This window comes from Egretta garzetta, unplaced genomic scaffold (genome assembly GCF_000687185.1).
Source record: "Egretta garzetta isolate BGI_Z169 unplaced genomic scaffold, ASM68718v1 scaffold62, whole genome shotgun sequence".
NCBI lineage: Eukaryota > Metazoa > Chordata > Aves > Pelecaniformes > Ardeidae > Egretta > Egretta garzetta.
Window position 1 is genome coordinate 2950418 of NW_009258947.1, and position 16951 is coordinate 2967368.

General features: G+C 37.1%; 1 protein-coding gene across 1 annotated transcript in view; it reads right to left on the reverse strand.

The window, feature by feature from the left end:
* The window catches only part of PXDN (peroxidasin), a 60518-nt gene that overhangs the window by 26101 nt on the left and 17466 nt on the right, over positions 1 to 16951 (reverse strand). The window contains exons 5-14 of the mRNA XM_009634254.2: positions 15163 to 15234; positions 14494 to 14565; positions 12333 to 12502; positions 10984 to 11101; positions 8688 to 8857; positions 7486 to 7758; positions 6073 to 6189; positions 4718 to 4876; positions 2183 to 2295; positions 991 to 1147 (exon numbers count right to left, since the gene is read on the reverse strand). Of these exons, the coding sequence (XP_009632549.1) occupies positions 991 to 1147; positions 2183 to 2295; positions 4718 to 4876; positions 6073 to 6189; positions 7486 to 7758; positions 8688 to 8857; positions 10984 to 11101; positions 12333 to 12502; positions 14494 to 14565; positions 15163 to 15234 (1421 nt within the window). The remainder of the gene's footprint in view (positions 1 to 990; positions 1148 to 2182; positions 2296 to 4717; positions 4877 to 6072; positions 6190 to 7485; positions 7759 to 8687; positions 8858 to 10983; positions 11102 to 12332; positions 12503 to 14493; positions 14566 to 15162; positions 15235 to 16951) is intronic.

The window sequence follows — 16951 nt, forward strand, 5'->3', positions numbered from 1 at the left end:
AATCTCTTTTTTTAAACAAAAAATATTTTTTCTATGCATCTCCAGAGTAACCAAGATGAACTGATTTTTATGGACTTTTTTCATTCACAAACTTCAGATATATAGATGAAAACTTATCATTGAATGATTTCTAGTCCTGCAATTTTTCTCTGAGAAATCATCTTTACAGACTGAAGAAATATTATTTTTCATAGAGGAGGGGATAAACTGATAGTCTACTAAAAGCAACTTAAGCCAGGGAACATCACAGTTTTATTGATACCATGTGATTGATATCATGGTAAGCAATACATTAGAAAAATCACTGATAGATATTCATGAATTTAGTAAACAAAACCAGACCATCAGACATAACACTGGGAAACAATATCCAATATGTTGAAGAAATCAGTGCTCAATACCCATTTTCAATGATACATAAATATTGTGTCATATTGTCTACTGAAAGGCAAAAAAAAAAAAAATAAAAAAAAAATCACAGTTTCCTTAATATTTTCCAGCAAAATGAGTCTGAAAAATCAGCAGGTTTACTCAGTAAGTCAGAAAAGCATTAGGGTCAATCTGTGTAACAAAGTTATTTCCTCAGCCTCTGAGCCTAATTTTCAACCAAGTGCTGTAAGTGCCCCTTTAAAGATTCCACGGGACTTTTTGTGAAGTTATCCCTAAAGATTAGACTGTGTATTCAACTAGCAAATTCTAATAGGTCCAAATAATATCACAAGAGGAAAGTAGTATGACTAACTGGAGCCCAAAGCATTGTTTGTTTTGAAGCTTAACTCCTAGAGACATTTTGGCATCTTACTCACATCCGTGCAGATAGTTGCCTGAATTAAGTGAAGAAAAAAAAGAAAGAGAGCGCATTACGGGAGAAAAAGAAAAATATGAATAGAAGAAAGAATTTAACATTTTATTAACTTTTTTGCATCTTACAGTTAAGCAAGTAGAATAAAACTAATAATCTAACTCATACCTCTGATTTATACACCTTACCGTTAACACTAAGCACCATACTAACAGAGGAGTATCCTATGGTATTCCGGGCAACACATTCATATCGACCTTCATCAGCTGTTCCAACATCGCGAATGGTAAGAAATCCCTCTGGACTGACATGAAATTTTCCACTCTCAGTTACTTGTACTCCATCCTGCAGCAAAGCACAATGCTTAATTATTCTAAACACCCTTTGTTTTCAAACTTTTGAATTTTTGTCTTCTTTTTCTCTGTTATTTTCACATTTTATTTTATATTTCTATCTTGTATGCCAGGATAATAGTCAAAGAGATTGAGATAAACTTACATAAAGAACTCACACACTGTTACGTTGACAGGAGGACTTGCATATATTTCTAAATTGTACGGTGTGTTTATTTACTTTTAAAATTACTCATTATTATAAACCAAAGTATTTTAATAGTTATAGGACCTTGCCACGTAAAATTTAAGATCCAAAATAAGATAGGACCTCTTGAGAACATATATATTTGATTTTACTCAAAATTAACCAACTAAAAAAGATCTCAAGACCTTTATATGTATCAATTCTTCATGCACTATGCATTTAGAAGCTCTTTAAGGTATATTAAAGTACATTTTCTAGTGCTCACTAATTGAAGAGAGGACGATAATCAGAAAAATTGAAGATCAATATTAGCAACCCATTAATTCACTGGTAACTGCTAATGACTAACTAATAGTTTGACATAACAATGATTGCACCAATGGAAATCAAAGCCACAGAGAGGTTACCAAAGAGTTACCGAAACATGTCCTAGTTGGAAATGTTAACCTAACACTGTCAAAGGGCTCAGCAATACAGTGGGTTTTATTTCTTTATTATCTATATTATCTATAATATCATTGAAAGTGTGAATATTAACAGGATATTTGCACAGAACTGTCACTAAAATGCACAGGCCTTTTAAGGCCTACATTATGAATTTCAGCTGGTCTGTATAATGAATTGCATAACCATATATATTTATATATTTATATCTACAAAATTCAGGCTTGGTATCTGTATACATGCTCTGTATTAAAGAAGATTTGCTGATGGAAATTCAGGTAATGTTTTCAGACACCGGAGCAAGCAATGATTTGACATTGTGCACTTTAAATAGCGAGTTACAAAGAGATGGAAAGGCTGCTGGCTTTCTGCACCAACCAAACAAATACCTAGTACCTTATTCCAAGTAATTACTGGCTCTGGCTCTCCTTGAGCACTGCATGGGATCTGCACATTTGTGCCAACCTCCACTGTCATGTCACTGGGAACACTGGCAAATACAGGAGTCACTAGAAAAACAAATGATGCATTAACAAAGTATGAAATACAACTTGTGCAAAAGATGATCTAAAAAGAGGTCAGCACTGTTTATTTTTTTCAGTTACCCAACATTTCTTAATCTATAACCCTAGTCTCTCTACAAGTTTGTCTTAGAGATAAAATTCCTTATTCCTGATGTCTGCTTCAGGCTGATTTTTAAGTACTCTTAGCTTCTAAAAAACCAGGCTAGTAGTTGCCAAAACCAAAACAATTCCATAAATTAAAAGCTCTGACAAAAATTTCTGAATAGCTAAATTTGAACAAAGTCACCGGAATGAGTATCCTATCAGCGTCTATCAATTTTCTTAAGTTTTAATTTTTCAAATAGCAACAACAGTGATTTCTTAGCTGATAAAAGCAGAACTTTCCACAACTCATTCAACTTTGATACTCCCAGCCCAACTTGCCAAGGTGCTAAGCTTTCACAGGGCTCTCACCTCCCTGACACCAATGAGCCCTAGGCCTTAAAACATCAAAAAATCAACTTCAGTTTTAAGGACACAGGATACACAGTCACCTAAATACAGTGTGAAGAAAATGAATGCATTTTCTAATCCTAATTTCCTTCAAAACCAGATTGATATCCAGCGCTCAGATATCATCATGAGAAGCATATACGAGATTATGAAGACATTAAGAATTTTATTTCAGCTGTAACTTATCGTTATTTTGGGGGAGTACAAGTGCTTTTACAGAGAAGTATTTGGCCACACAGCATACATTTGTACTACCAACCAAATCTGGCCCTGGTGTTAAATTGTTTTATATGCAAACAGCTATCAAGGAGCAGAAACCGTTTCAAATAAGGCACCCAGAGGCAGGCGCCCAGCACTGGGAGGTAAGAGAGTCTGGCTCTGTGGATGTGAGCCATGTCATGCCAGCAAACAGACCTGGACCATTAATCTGTATTCATTAATACAGATTTACCCACAGTGACCACTGACCAGACATTCCTCAGATGAACAATCCTTTTGTTAGAAGCCCAGAAGAAAATGTTTTCTCTTCTTGCACAACTGAAAATAGCATTGCAATGAATGTATGGAGAGCTCCAATTTCAGACTGCATATGCAGCCTTCATCCTTGTATTTACTATCTTTTGGTGACTGGATTTTGCAACCTGAGTTACACAAAAATAATTTTATTGAACTTAAGTTCAGTGAAGTTTAACACAGCTGGAGGGCTAAAAAACTTTTTAAAACTGAGTTTTGTTTTATGGAATTTTAGTCAACGATTTTATATAGGTGAAAAAAACCCTCAATTTTGACAACTCAATCTCCCAGTATTACTCTTAACTAAGAAAAATCGACGGAATTTTTTTCTGACAAACATCTAAACTCAGGAAGACATTTGAGTCCCTTTCACTAAAATACTGTTTAAAATGAGGTCACTAACAAGAAATGCTTTGAATTAAATGTTTAATCTCCTTAAGTTTAGTTAAACACCAAAGCGCTTAACTAAATTACAAATATGAGTCTAACCCTGGAAGTCGCTTACTTAGAATTTACTTGAAGAAAAGGATAAGAAAAATTGAGCGGTTTCTTTTTTTTTTCCCCTGTGCCAGTTTAAGTATAGGAATGACTTTTCACTGTGCAGGTCATTCTGCCATTGTAAAATAAAGTGTTCTCTTTCTGGACATCAAAACATTATGTTAATAACACTATTTAGTTAACAGCATAGAGTCTTATAAGAAACTAGTCTTTTCACAAAACAAAATACTTTCCCATGCATAGGAACACAGTCATCCACAAAGCAAACCTCCGTTCTTTACAAAAAAAGAGTAAATCAGATAAACCTCTTTCACAGCAGACAGATTGATCTAAAGGAATGATACTCTGTACAAATACTGATAAGTATCCGTACATGTTATTTATTACAAACCACCTGGAATCCAAAAATGGACATACTCAGAAACAACGATCAGAAATGAGAAATGTTAGCAATACCCTGAACAGCAAGTTTTCTAAACAATGAAACATACAGCCTCATTCTAACAAGCTTTTATCAAAAAAGGCCGTGTTTAGTTGTAAGCTTAATGTAGTCTCCAAGTGACTTTGAACAAAGACTATAAGGGCACACTCCCCCACATGCTCAATTTATAAAAACTAATAAAACACCTTATAATTCAAAATCAGCAACTTAGAATCATTGTAAAATGCAGCGAAAGACCTGAAGAAAAACCCAAGCACTATTCAAGCTCTGTTTCAAAAGCTTTTTTAATTCTAAACAAAGATGAACGACTTCACATCACATTTTGTGTGCCATCAGAAATAATTAATTCTCAATCTTACATTTTAGGGGAAAAAACAAAAAAATCTAACACAGTACTATGTATTTTAGCTTAAGCTTAAATCTTTTGGTTTTTTTTTCAGCAGCTGTACATGGAGAACATACCTCTAGGCTGTACGGTCAGGTATACAACAATTCGTTGAGATCCAATAATGTTGACAGCTTGGCATTCATACTGTCCCTGGTCATGCAGAGCAACCCTTGAAATCCTTAGGGTTCCAGAAGATAGAACTAAATGTCTTCTGTCAACAGACAACTGGCCTCCTGAAACACAGAGCAACAGCATGTGCTATTTATAGCAGTGCAGAACAAAGTCCTATTTCTGAAAAAGGGAAATTCAGAAGATTTTAAATTTGATAAAACATTGGAAAAAATTAAAGTATCTTAAAAAAAAAGTTTGAAACCTCAGAAGACAAACATGCAAAGCAAAAAAAAAAAAAACAAAACACATATGTATGCACACAGTCATAATCCTGATCTCTTCTCTGTTTGTGGTAGAAAAAAATAATTTCATTTAAGGAGCGTGATAAAGCATCCGAATGACAAGGAATCATAAGAACACCACCAATAGCTATTACTGTTTGTTTCATATTATTGCCATGTGTAAGACACAATTCATCTCATCTGCCTAGGCCACCTCGAGAATCCATAGAAAAATACATACAGCCCTGAAAAAACGGAAAATAACAGAAATTAAATAAAAGGCACATCAGTGTCCGTATCCTATTCTTCATTTCTGGACATTTCATTTGATTGGAGCAATCTTGGTAGAGGGAGAAACAGGGACATTATCAGCATCAAAATGATCGAGAGTTTGTTAAAAATCTGCTTTATCTACCATAATTTAGAATTTGCTACGAGTTGTTTTGCCTGCTAGACCTATTTCATTTGATTCAACCGGAATATTTACTTACTGATAAAACATCCACTACAGTATTTCTTCCTGCTGGATTTGACTTAGTGCCTTTACAGCCACAACCTGATAAAACAGTTAGCAGAGTGCACCCCATTATTCCTGCCAATCCACAGTAAGTGACAGAAATGCAGTTATGCTGATGCAGTTACAGGTTGGACTGTTCTCATTTCTGAAGAGAGCACATCCCACCTAATTTCAGATCTCCAGTTAATGACAGTCATCTCCGTTTCTTCTGCAGTAAACCGGCAGTGATAGGTATTGCCATATGTGATTTGTCTCATACTTATTAAACATTTATTATTAGGAATCTATTAAGGAGACATATTTTAGTGACTCTTTTTTATTGAATAACAAAAAACGCTTGGGCAGCTAACTTCTGTGGGACACCTTGCCTCTTCTAGCTAAAGCAGAAAGAGAAAGAGCCCTTCCTTCAGAGACTGAAGCATCTAAACAAATACATGCGATTCCTTTCAGTGCATGAGTGATTCCAAAATGACAGCTAAACTATTCTAGTAGTTTAAAAGTAAAAACAGAACACACTTACCTCCTTTAGTCCAGGCAATAACAGGCTGGGGATAGCCTTGTGCTTCACAAGGGAAGTCAACGGTTTGTCCCTCAATCACTGTTTTGTCTTGAGGAGTGACAGTAAACTGAGGAAGAGCTACAAAAGAGAAAATAAACTGGTTAAAAAAAAGAAACAACTGAAAAATGCACGACTGTCTGAAATTACGTACTGTTTCCTGTGTGACTTGAACAGCTCATATTGGTGGGAAAAGAGATGCTAGTGGGACTCTTTCACATTGTGGCCACTATAGGGCAGAGAGTTACGCCAGCCACTTGTGTAAAAGGAACATCTCCCTCACAACCTGGCCTTGATGTCAGTGAAGGCCTCTGGGATCTACTGCCGTAGATCCAAAATAAGAGATTCTGTAAGACTTGTAGAATCAGAGTGTTCCCTGGGCTAAAAATACCTTCTTCTCTTTCTCTCAAAAAATCCTCATCTAAATTGTGCAGAAAATGCAATGTAGGCAAAACCATCCTGAGCTGCTTGTTTTCCTCTTTACACAAAAGGAAAGCGGTGAGTGGAGTGTGGGCCAATTTCTGCAGTAATATAATGGCATTATCGGTGTGAGAAGTAATTTGTTCAGCTCTCAAAGCACAATTATCCATTGGTGAATAATAAATGAACAAAACACATGGACAACTGAACTCATTAGCAAAGCATTTGCAACTGAACCTGCTTACCAACTAGAGATCAGAACATGAGAACAGAAACAAACTTAGAAGTTACCCAAAATGTTTAGCAAATAGAAGTTCCAGCATGAAAACATTTGCAAAAAATATTCTCCATATAAATATTGGAGTCTTTTGAGGTGTTCGCAAAATACTTTATATTCATACTATTGACATACAATACCAAAATTATTGTGATTACAGTAAGGTAGAGTACTTTGACTTTTGCTTTGCAGAAAAGCTATGCTAACACCTCAGCTGGCACAATGATAGTTTCCATAAAACGCAGTTCCCACATTCTCTGAAGTGTCTACAAAAGAAAGGCAGCACAGATCTGTACTCAAAACTCTATTTCTAGTACACCAGGCACAAATACTAATCTCTAGGACTGCTGCCTGAAACAGAAAAAATTTAATCCCCACAAATTTGACACTGCATGTTTATTCCTACAGGCAAACAAAAAATAATAAGAAATACACATTTCAAAACAATATACTAATCAATGAAACAACTTTCAGAGAATTAATACATAGTATCTTACTCTGAATGAAATGTATAGCAACTTCCCTATGGACTACACTAGAATAGTGTAATTAAAAGAAAAAAACACTTAAAATTTTAGCTTGTCTCAGACAGTTCAGAACAAAAAGACAAAACCCACACAATTTAAAGTAATATACTAATATGTTTTACAGCATGTCACTCCTAGTTTAACATTACTCACCTTGGACTATGATGTATGCAGTCGCATGGATATTATCTATGCTGTTAGTTGCAAAACAGGTATACTCGCCACTGTCCTCCTGCTTCACATTCTGTATGTACAGTCCTCCTGATGGAGTTATCGTGATGCGAGGGTCACTTGGTAAAGGGGTTCTGTCGCCTTTGGTCCAGGTAATTCGTGGCTGAGGGTGCCCAGTTGCACTGCACTCCAGTGTAACACTCTCTCCAACTAGCACTTCGGTATTTTGCGGGTGAATCACAAAACTTGGCCGGGCTGTGAGAAAAGAGCAATGCCTAAATATGTCTTTCAGCTCACATAGCACTAATTTAGCTAAACATTCCAATAGTTTGGGGAATCTAGGAGGTTTTTTTAATAGCTCTGTTCCAATATACTTCTAATCTTGGTGCAAACTCTACTTTACTTTAAGCCTAATCTAGCTGCAGACATTTAAAAATATCAATCGATAAAAAATGAAAGCTCATATAATTGCACTGGTGTTTTTTCCTAACTATCATTGAAACAATTTTGGAACACTTCCTTCTCATTTGCTGATCTTTATAAAGGTCTCTTCAGAGGCATAGACACTGACACCCAAAAAACAAACTGGCTAAAAATTGCCGTAAATGCACAGAAAGACAAAACTGATTAAGCTACATTTTAGTAACTTTTCCCAACTACATGTGTGCTTTGCAGTGACATTTTAAGTTTACCTGATGCTGAGCGTCAGAACAAAATTTTCTCACAGCATAGTTTGCAATTTAGAAACACTACAGTCCTAGATGGGAATTTAGTGCTTGCAAACATGAAGCATTGGCTAGACAGAGATCCAGGCTAAAAAGCTCCTGAGGAAGGATGGCTGCACAGGGAGTGCCAAAGCTTTCATGACTGGCCTGTTTGGAAACTCGTGGTTTTCTGATGTCCAGAGAGAACATTACTGCACCGAGCAACATCACAACCTATCTACAAACAGCCCACACACCTATCATCAGAATTGCATACTACAATAAAGATATTAATTAACTGGCTGATTTGCTTTTTTGTTCTAGAGATATTATAACTTCATGATCTAGTTCTTAAGATGCCCAAGCACAAGAAATCTGCATGTCAAGAACATTCAAGAGCCAAAGCATTTTATTTTTAGCACTCTTACAATTGAAACAATTCTCTATCCGAACGCAAAATTCAGACTTGATGTTCTTTACCTGGTGACTCAAAGTACCTAAGAGTAACTTCCTGGGTTTTCACTTCTCCAGCCACGTTTTTTGCCATACACTGGTAAATGCCTTGGTCTTTTTCTTGAGTATTCTGAATCATTAATGTGCCATCATCTAGCAAGTTTAGACGGGAATCTTCTTTCATACTGAGCTCATTACTGTGGAGAAAAGAATCTGCTGGAGTTAAACCTTTAAATCACAAGCACAGAAAATTGTCAAATAATAAAAACCCAAATATATTATCTGAAATAACTTTGGGGAAAAAAAAATTTACTGTGTTAAATAAAATACTAGAACTTTTAGTTTTCTCTGAAAGAGAAGAAGAGAAAAACCAAAAAATGAACCAATTTCGCTTATGCAAGTATTACATCTTCAAAATGAAAAGCCAAAATACTTTTATGAGTAAAAGCTTACAAGGAAAAAAGTGAACAAAATACACATACCTGGTCTCATTTTCTTTTAAGGCTGTTCTAACTGGCCAATCAATTTAAAATGTTTCACTGGAAGTACATAAGTTCAACACTGGAGATACTTCATACTAGGGGAGGGGTCAACTGCTACAAAACCATCTTTGTACCAACCTCTGTCTGGATTGCTCAAGGAGTGCTAATGATAATTTGTATAATTATAATTTGTACTGGCTCAAAACCTAAGTTAAGATCAGGTCTTCAGGGTATGTCACAGATAGATTTCTGTGACATTAACTAAGACCAGTTAAGGGTTTTTATTAAAGGAAATGTTTCTCACTCCATCCCTTACTACATGATAAAGAAAGCACAGAGGAGGGATGAGATCTCACCCCCTATGAACAAAACCCAGCCTGACTGCTGATCTATTCAACACACCGCTCAACAGGTCAATGGCTTTTGACTGAAATCTTGCCATATTCAACTACCTTGCAAAGAGCTTTGCTTTCATTCATGCAGTCAGGAAACAAGCCAGAGTCAATAATCCCACACCCCAAGCTCAAATTTCTTCTTAAAACTCTTTCATATGTGTATTCTGAATACATGTTTTCTTTGTTTATTATAAAAAGTACAAGAGCCAAAGAAAATTTTAACAAAATAATTATACCATCCAAGTTCAAGGCTCTGTTCTTGACATAGTCCACAAACGCTGTACCCTTGCTACATGTGGGTTGTCACTGACATCAGCACAAAGCTACTAAACCAGGACTCTACACTGTTCCATTTTATCAGCAACTAACAAACTAAAATAGTTCATTTGCTAATATAAAATGCAAAGGAATGTATTTTCCAGATCAGGTTCTCCATTTGTAGAAGAGCATTATTAAGCCAAAGTCTGATTAGTCTAGTGGTAAACTCATAATTCATGTGTTCAAAATTCAAATTTAAGGGGGGGAAGATGTGCTGCCACGTGACTTGTTCAGCCGTGCTCTGCCCAGCACTACTGGAGGGAGCCAGGCACTGGGCAGAGCTTGAGCAGCCACTCTGCAGTAGGCTGGCCCTTGGGCTGCTGAAAGACATGTCTTTTATAGACCCTTCCCTTCATCCCCTAAGCAGTGAGGAGAAGCAATGGAGCAGGTTGCCCAGACAGCTTGTGCCACCTCTATCCTTGGAGGCTTTTAAGACCCAGCTAGAGAAAGTAACCTGGTATGATCCTGCTTTGAGCACAAGGTTGCACTGGAGACCTCCTGAGATCCCCTCCAACATGCATTACCCTACAATCTCGTGATACAAGTACTTGCCTGCCCTCCATGTATTGGTCTGGGGAGCCTGGAAATTGATATATCTCTCCTCTCCTGGAATGGAGCTACACCTTGGAGGAAAGCTGCCCCAAGGAGCTGGGGCTCAAGGAGGACGTCTGAAAACTCTTATCCACCTGGAGTCCCTTCAAAAAGTAGCTTTTTCTCTGCCTCAAAATGTAATGCAAACAGACCTGCACAGAGTATGCAAATACTAGCTAAACCCACAAACTGCATGTGCAACATGTCCACATTGGATTGCCTGGTACTCACATATAAATGATTTACAGCTTTACAGGTGCAAGCAGCTTTGCAGGTATAATTACAGTTGAAAATCTTACCAATAATATTATAGTCATAAATTAATAATTTCTAAAGTTATCAGCTCTTAAGCATTTTGAATTACTAATAAAACAGATATGGGCCCTTATTACTTCATATACTTCCTTTAAATATATGTTTCGGCTGTAAATGTTTCATATGTCAGCAAGTAATGCGTGTGGACATGCACCCAGAAATGTACTCACACACAGACAAGCATATTTACATCAAGATTCTCTCTTCCTCATTTAAACTTACTTGTTTCGAAGCCAGATAATTTCTGGTTTAGGATTGCCTTCAGCTCTGCAAGTGAAGTACACTGTATTCCCTGAGGTAACGTCCACATCCTGAGGCTCTGATGTAATTCTTGGCCTCTCTGTATCAACAATAAAATGCATAAGGAAGTCTTACTTGGTTTAAAACAACTAAAGAATGGTAAATAAAAAGTTTTCCATACACCTTGTAGAAAAGTATTTTTCACAAATGTTTTAACTTAAAATATTTATACGCTTAATCAGGATTAAACACACTTCTCCCTATGCAAAAGGGACTGCGGGCTTTCCAACCTCCTCCATTACTCCTGAGGACCTTTTAGCAGACTGGAAATAGATTGTGCAAATTTGTATCAGGTTCTAACGTAGCTGTTTTATTTATTTGAACAGAGGCTCAATTTTCTTATGAAGGAAAAACTTTAAAGCAGCAAGCACAAGTGCCGTTTAAAATAACTTCCTCTAGATAAGTATCAGAGCCTAACCTGCCTCCTACAGAACAATTTGTCCAGCTTGCTTCCTGCAGTTTCCATATTCAGGCTCTTTAGATGTGTAGAGAGCTGGTAAGATGCCATATGAATTATTCTTGCACCAAATCCCATTTTTGGTGTATTTTTCAAGAACCTTGTAGACACTTACAGTCGTAATTCTCATGATCATAATCATATTCAACACATAAGCAAAAGGACAATTTACTTATTTTATATCTTGGCCTCGTCATGTGGCTGGGCAGGCAAATGCCCATAGCTTGATGAGAAATCTGCATTTTGATTTTGGAACAGAAGAGGTGCAGGGCCAAGCCCTGGGGTGCCCAGAAAACTGCACCCCTAAAACTGCGCCCCTGAACTGAAGGAATACAGACGAACAAAAGAATTACAGTAAAAGGGACTATCCATTAATCCTTCAGTGACAGAGGATTTTAGCGCCTGTGCAGGGCACTCCTTTTAAGTATAGCTCAGAAGAAAGTGGCCTGACCCCAATGCCAATCATATCAAGAAGAGTTTTAACAATAAGGTTTGTGAAATCAGGAGCAATTCTGTACAGCTTTTTTCTTCCCTCTCCCTTGTACAGAAGGGAATAAAGGACACCAAACAATATTAACATAATACCAAAGACCCTAGTTGACAATCCTTTTATGATCAAAACTGAAATATAAAAAGGAAAAATAAACTATTTCTGGATAATCACATTTAGTTCCTCAATGAGAAATTTCAAATATGGCAATATTTGTTACATTAAAGATAGGCTGAGGAGTAAAAGCAAGCAGTTCTGTAAAAAAAAATATAGCTTAGATACATTTAACACATTAAAGAAGCCAGCAGGAAGTGGCAAACCCACCACAGTTAAGCTCTTCTGGTGTTATCGTGGCCACTGATCTTCCCTGGATCCTTCGTGGATACTCACAGGTAGCTGCTGCTTGAGCATTACCCGACTCTGCGTACGTCTTCAACAGCTCTGCCAGCCACAGGATTTCACAGTCACAGTGAAGAGCGTTTGAATCCAAACGTCTGCACAAAACAAGAAGCAACCACACCTGTCAGCAAGCTCTGACTATTGTGTTAGGATCGAAATGGTTCTGCAATACCAGCAGTGCCTTTATCTGTGAATACAGACAAGGGGCAATAACAGAATACAGGTGATGGTTACTTGCTCATATGCATTCTGGTAGTCTTTATTACAAAAATGAACGTTGTTTTTACTGCATGGGTAAGACTGTGTTCAATATAGCAAGCATCTAAATGTTTCTTTTTTAATTCTAGCATTCAGTGAATTAATCAGGGTGTATTTAGATGTTAGACAAACTTTGCCTAAATAAGGAACTTATACCATTCTCCCCACATTTCTTCTGTTGAATACTAATTACTGTAGTACTCACAGCTAACCTGACATTTTTACAACTTCCTATTTTGCTGATCAGGCAACTGAGACAAAGACCCGCAGTTTTATTCAAGCATTAAGCTCTTGTTGAGTTCAGTGGGTCAGTAACTTCGTAAAACACCTGCCTATTGCAGATAACAAGAACGCATAAATTCTGTTGACTTTCTTTCCAGTAGCAGAGGGCCCTGTTACTATGTGGAGCACTGCACTTTCTGGTGGAGGGCCCTGTAGGAAAAAAACCCATTAAGTACAGAAATCTGTACCATTAAATATATCTATACATAAATTGGAAATAAAGTTGCATGACAAAGCAAACTCAGTTTGGTATATCTTTGGGGGTCATAAACTTTTTGATCATATTGTCTTTTAATATTTTTTTAACCTCTTGTACAAAGAGTTATTTCTCTAGATATTTTTTCTTCCCTGTTCTCCTATGAAAAACAGGCAAGAATGAACAAAACTATTTTACAAGCTACTGTACAAACGTCTCCCAGTATATCAGAAGTTATTGGTAGAACTTCAATCCAGAACATGAACGTCACAGCGTGACCCTTAGGGATAAGCTGTCCCAAGTTAGAAGACATCAGGTCAGTCTAGCCCAGTGTCCTGTTCCCCTAATAGCCACTATTAAAACTCCCCTTTACCCAGGTATTAGGTGAAGAAGAATCTCCTTCTGTTTGCTTGAACTCCACAGGACTTTAAGGGAGGTGTGAGTGAAGTAGCTACTATGGAAAGTGTGTTCATCATCAAGATTTACTTTATTCTGCCTTTCGCCCACAGTTAAAGGTAATGTTTCAGAACTGTCCTACACCAGCAGTGCCACAAGACCCCTTGAGATCCCCTCTCCTGGTAGAGCTGGCGCTGTGACCTGCCGCACAGGACACCCTCGGCAGTCCTCCCAGAAAGGGGAATGCATGCACGACTGCCTTCCTCAAAATGGCACTCTTGGATAATTTAAAGAATGTTTATCCTAGGTCAGTGAAGATCCGAAATGAGGGATGGAAAACCCTCTGAAAGTCACCTTACTATGGTACTCTTATTGAGTTTAAGTTTTCAAATGCTACTGAGGGACTAAGAAGCCCCTAATTTTCCAGGTTAATGGCATTTCAAGAACTGGCTTCTTAAGTTGCTTTTGAAAGTAATACTTATATCCTTAAACCACCAAGCACCTTTTCATAACCATGTTTTTATCATCAGATAAAGACAAGTAAAACAATTAAGAGAAAATACCAAAATAATCAAATATTGAAAGAGATCATAGAAGGATCATCCAGTAAGACATAGACAAGAGGGGAAAAAAAGGCCCCACAACCCCCCAAACCAAAGAAGGATCCGTGTATATTATTTATTCTACAAAACAAGACCGTATGATTACAAATAATTCCAAGACAGGAAACAAAACAATGGATTTAGACAGTCACTAAAGACGGTAGGATATGAAGCAACGGTCTCAATCTATGTACATAATCAACTGGAGCACAGCTTAGAAAAAATTATTTAATATTTAAAACAATTACACATTGAAAGGCATTTGCAAGAAAGATAAATATTACAAGATAAGATACAGTATAATTAGATTATTTAAACTTCCCTTAGTTCAATATTAATTCAATTTACTTACAGTCTCTTCATAGATTCTAAGTGACTAAATGTTCCAGGAATCAAATGAGCTATTCTGTTGTTATGCAAAAATCTGTTAAAAAGCACAGAAATATGCATGTAATAATTCAGATTTTGAGAAGTACTCATTTAACTTATATTCTTCTGGAAGTCCTTTAAGAGAAAGTAATTCTACAAAACAAAACAAAAAAAAATTGAACTTTTTTCAGCAATTCATTGGCTGCTATTTTTTAAGTGGCCTCCAAGGTGTATTTGGTGTGTCCATATGGGGAAAAAAAAGCCACAAAAAGACAAAGTAACCCAAAGAAAGGGAGTTCATAAGCATTCAAATGAGAAACTCAAAAAAAAAAAAAGTCATAATGATCATAATGTAAATCTTCTACTACTTCATTCATAACATTTATTTTAGGCCAAATACTGATCACAGCTCTTTGGGAAATAGTTTTGCAATAGAAAAATATACCACAGGCAATGCTCACTTTTGCACGCCTCTAAGGTCAACCTGATCAAAGTGTTCTTGGCAAAGACAGTAGTTACAATAAAAAAATTCAGACTAAAAATAATCTATGGGAATGATAAAAATATTATTTTCCAGTTTCTAACATTTAATTTAATTCAAACAAAGAAGCAATCTGACTTCTGAATCTTACCCCAAGAAAAACAAACTTACAGCCTTTCAAGTTTTGGAAGATGGGTAAAGGATTCAGGTTCCAACGTGTCTATTTGATTAAAGTGCAGATACCTGAAAATATGTTAAACAAAAAGAAAAATACTGAAACAGTCTTCTTAATGAAGACGACATATTATAAAGCATTTGTTATTGTTTACACAGTTTACATATCTAAATGGTGATAGTGATGTAGCAGCTTAACTTTCTTGTTATCATCTGAATCCTGTACTTGAATCTGAGCAACACAAGACATGATGAACAAGAAGGGTTTGCAGATCACTACATAGTGTGTGTCTATGTGTGTATGTCTGTACATCTATGCACAAAAAAAAAAAAAGAAAAACGTTTGAAAACTATTACTTTGGAGATTTTGGAGACACTATGTGGAACACACTTTTGCCAAGTCTAATTTTCATTACTATGCATACTCGAATAAATATATATGGAAAAAAGAAAATTGTGATTTTATACAGGAAAATGTTGCAGGTTGTGCAGAAAACATTTACAGTTTCCAACAGAATAATATTTTTACTGAGCAACTGTTTTCACTGCTATCACATTGAGGGAAAATTTCAAAAGATGCTGAGAAGTAACCTGCCCTAGTCCATGAATGCTAGTATTTAAAGCTATGAACGCTATCAAAAGCTCAAAAGCTGAACAAATTCATAACATAAACCCAATTTTGATTGAATTGCTTTTAGACAAAGGGCTTCCCAGCAATTGGTGTACAATTAACCACCACAGCTGTGCTCTGATGATGCTTATGTAAGCTATTAGTATCACACAGCAACAAATATTACATAGCTGTTAATCCTGTAAAACTGAAAAAGTCTAATGTAACAAGATAATTAACCAGTTTATTAATCTGTAACTGCTGTGAAAATGGACTGCAAAGGCAGGATCATTCCAGTCTTGACTATGTTGTGGAGGTACTCCATAACCTTGCAGATGACAAAACAAGAAGTAATTGATAAGACTTGCACAAGGAACTGTGAAGATTATTTATAGACTTTGGATCCTGATTATATCCAAATGTATCCAAACCTCCTAAAGTTTCCTATTTAACCTCAGACAAATTCGGGAACATCTGGAGAATATGCGTATATAGAAATCACTGTGGGCTGAAGAACGAAAAAGCCCATCATTTAAAAATAAAGAGAAAATCTCAGACCCCAAAGTCTCCTGAAAAAAATCAACCCTTCAGCATGAAAAGTAAAAGGACACAGGAACTCCCTGGTGCCGAAACACTGTGCGTGCTCTATGCCCTGACCTGAGCCTAATGGTCACCGCAGAGAGAGGAAAGCGGGAACAAGCAGAGATTATGGCAGGGAGTCGTTGCGGCGAGCCCTGGGAGGCGCGTGCGGCAGGGAAGCCAGGCACGTGCCTGGCACTCTCCCAGATCCCCCGCCAGCAGCGGCACGGCCCGAGCGCGAGCCAGCGAGCGATGCCAGGGAGCAATGAATGGGGACCACAGAAAAAGCCAATAAATCAGCACGGATGTGATCAGGCACGGCAGAGTGTCAAGTCTGCTTACTGCCAGTGCAACGCGTGGCCACAAACTGTAGCGAGCATAGAGTGTGATCCTGTTTGCATAAGGAAACAAGAAGTGCATAATCATGCTGTGCCTGCCAGTCTTCATCTCCCTTTCGAAAATACAGGCCAATTTCATCTAAATTAAAAAGACAGACATCTCAAAGGCAGATTCTTCCTGCAAGGTTCATTTGAATCGCCAGCGGAGAGAAGAGACACCTCAGTCAGGTCCAGCCCTGAGGAAGGACCGGCAGGGGGG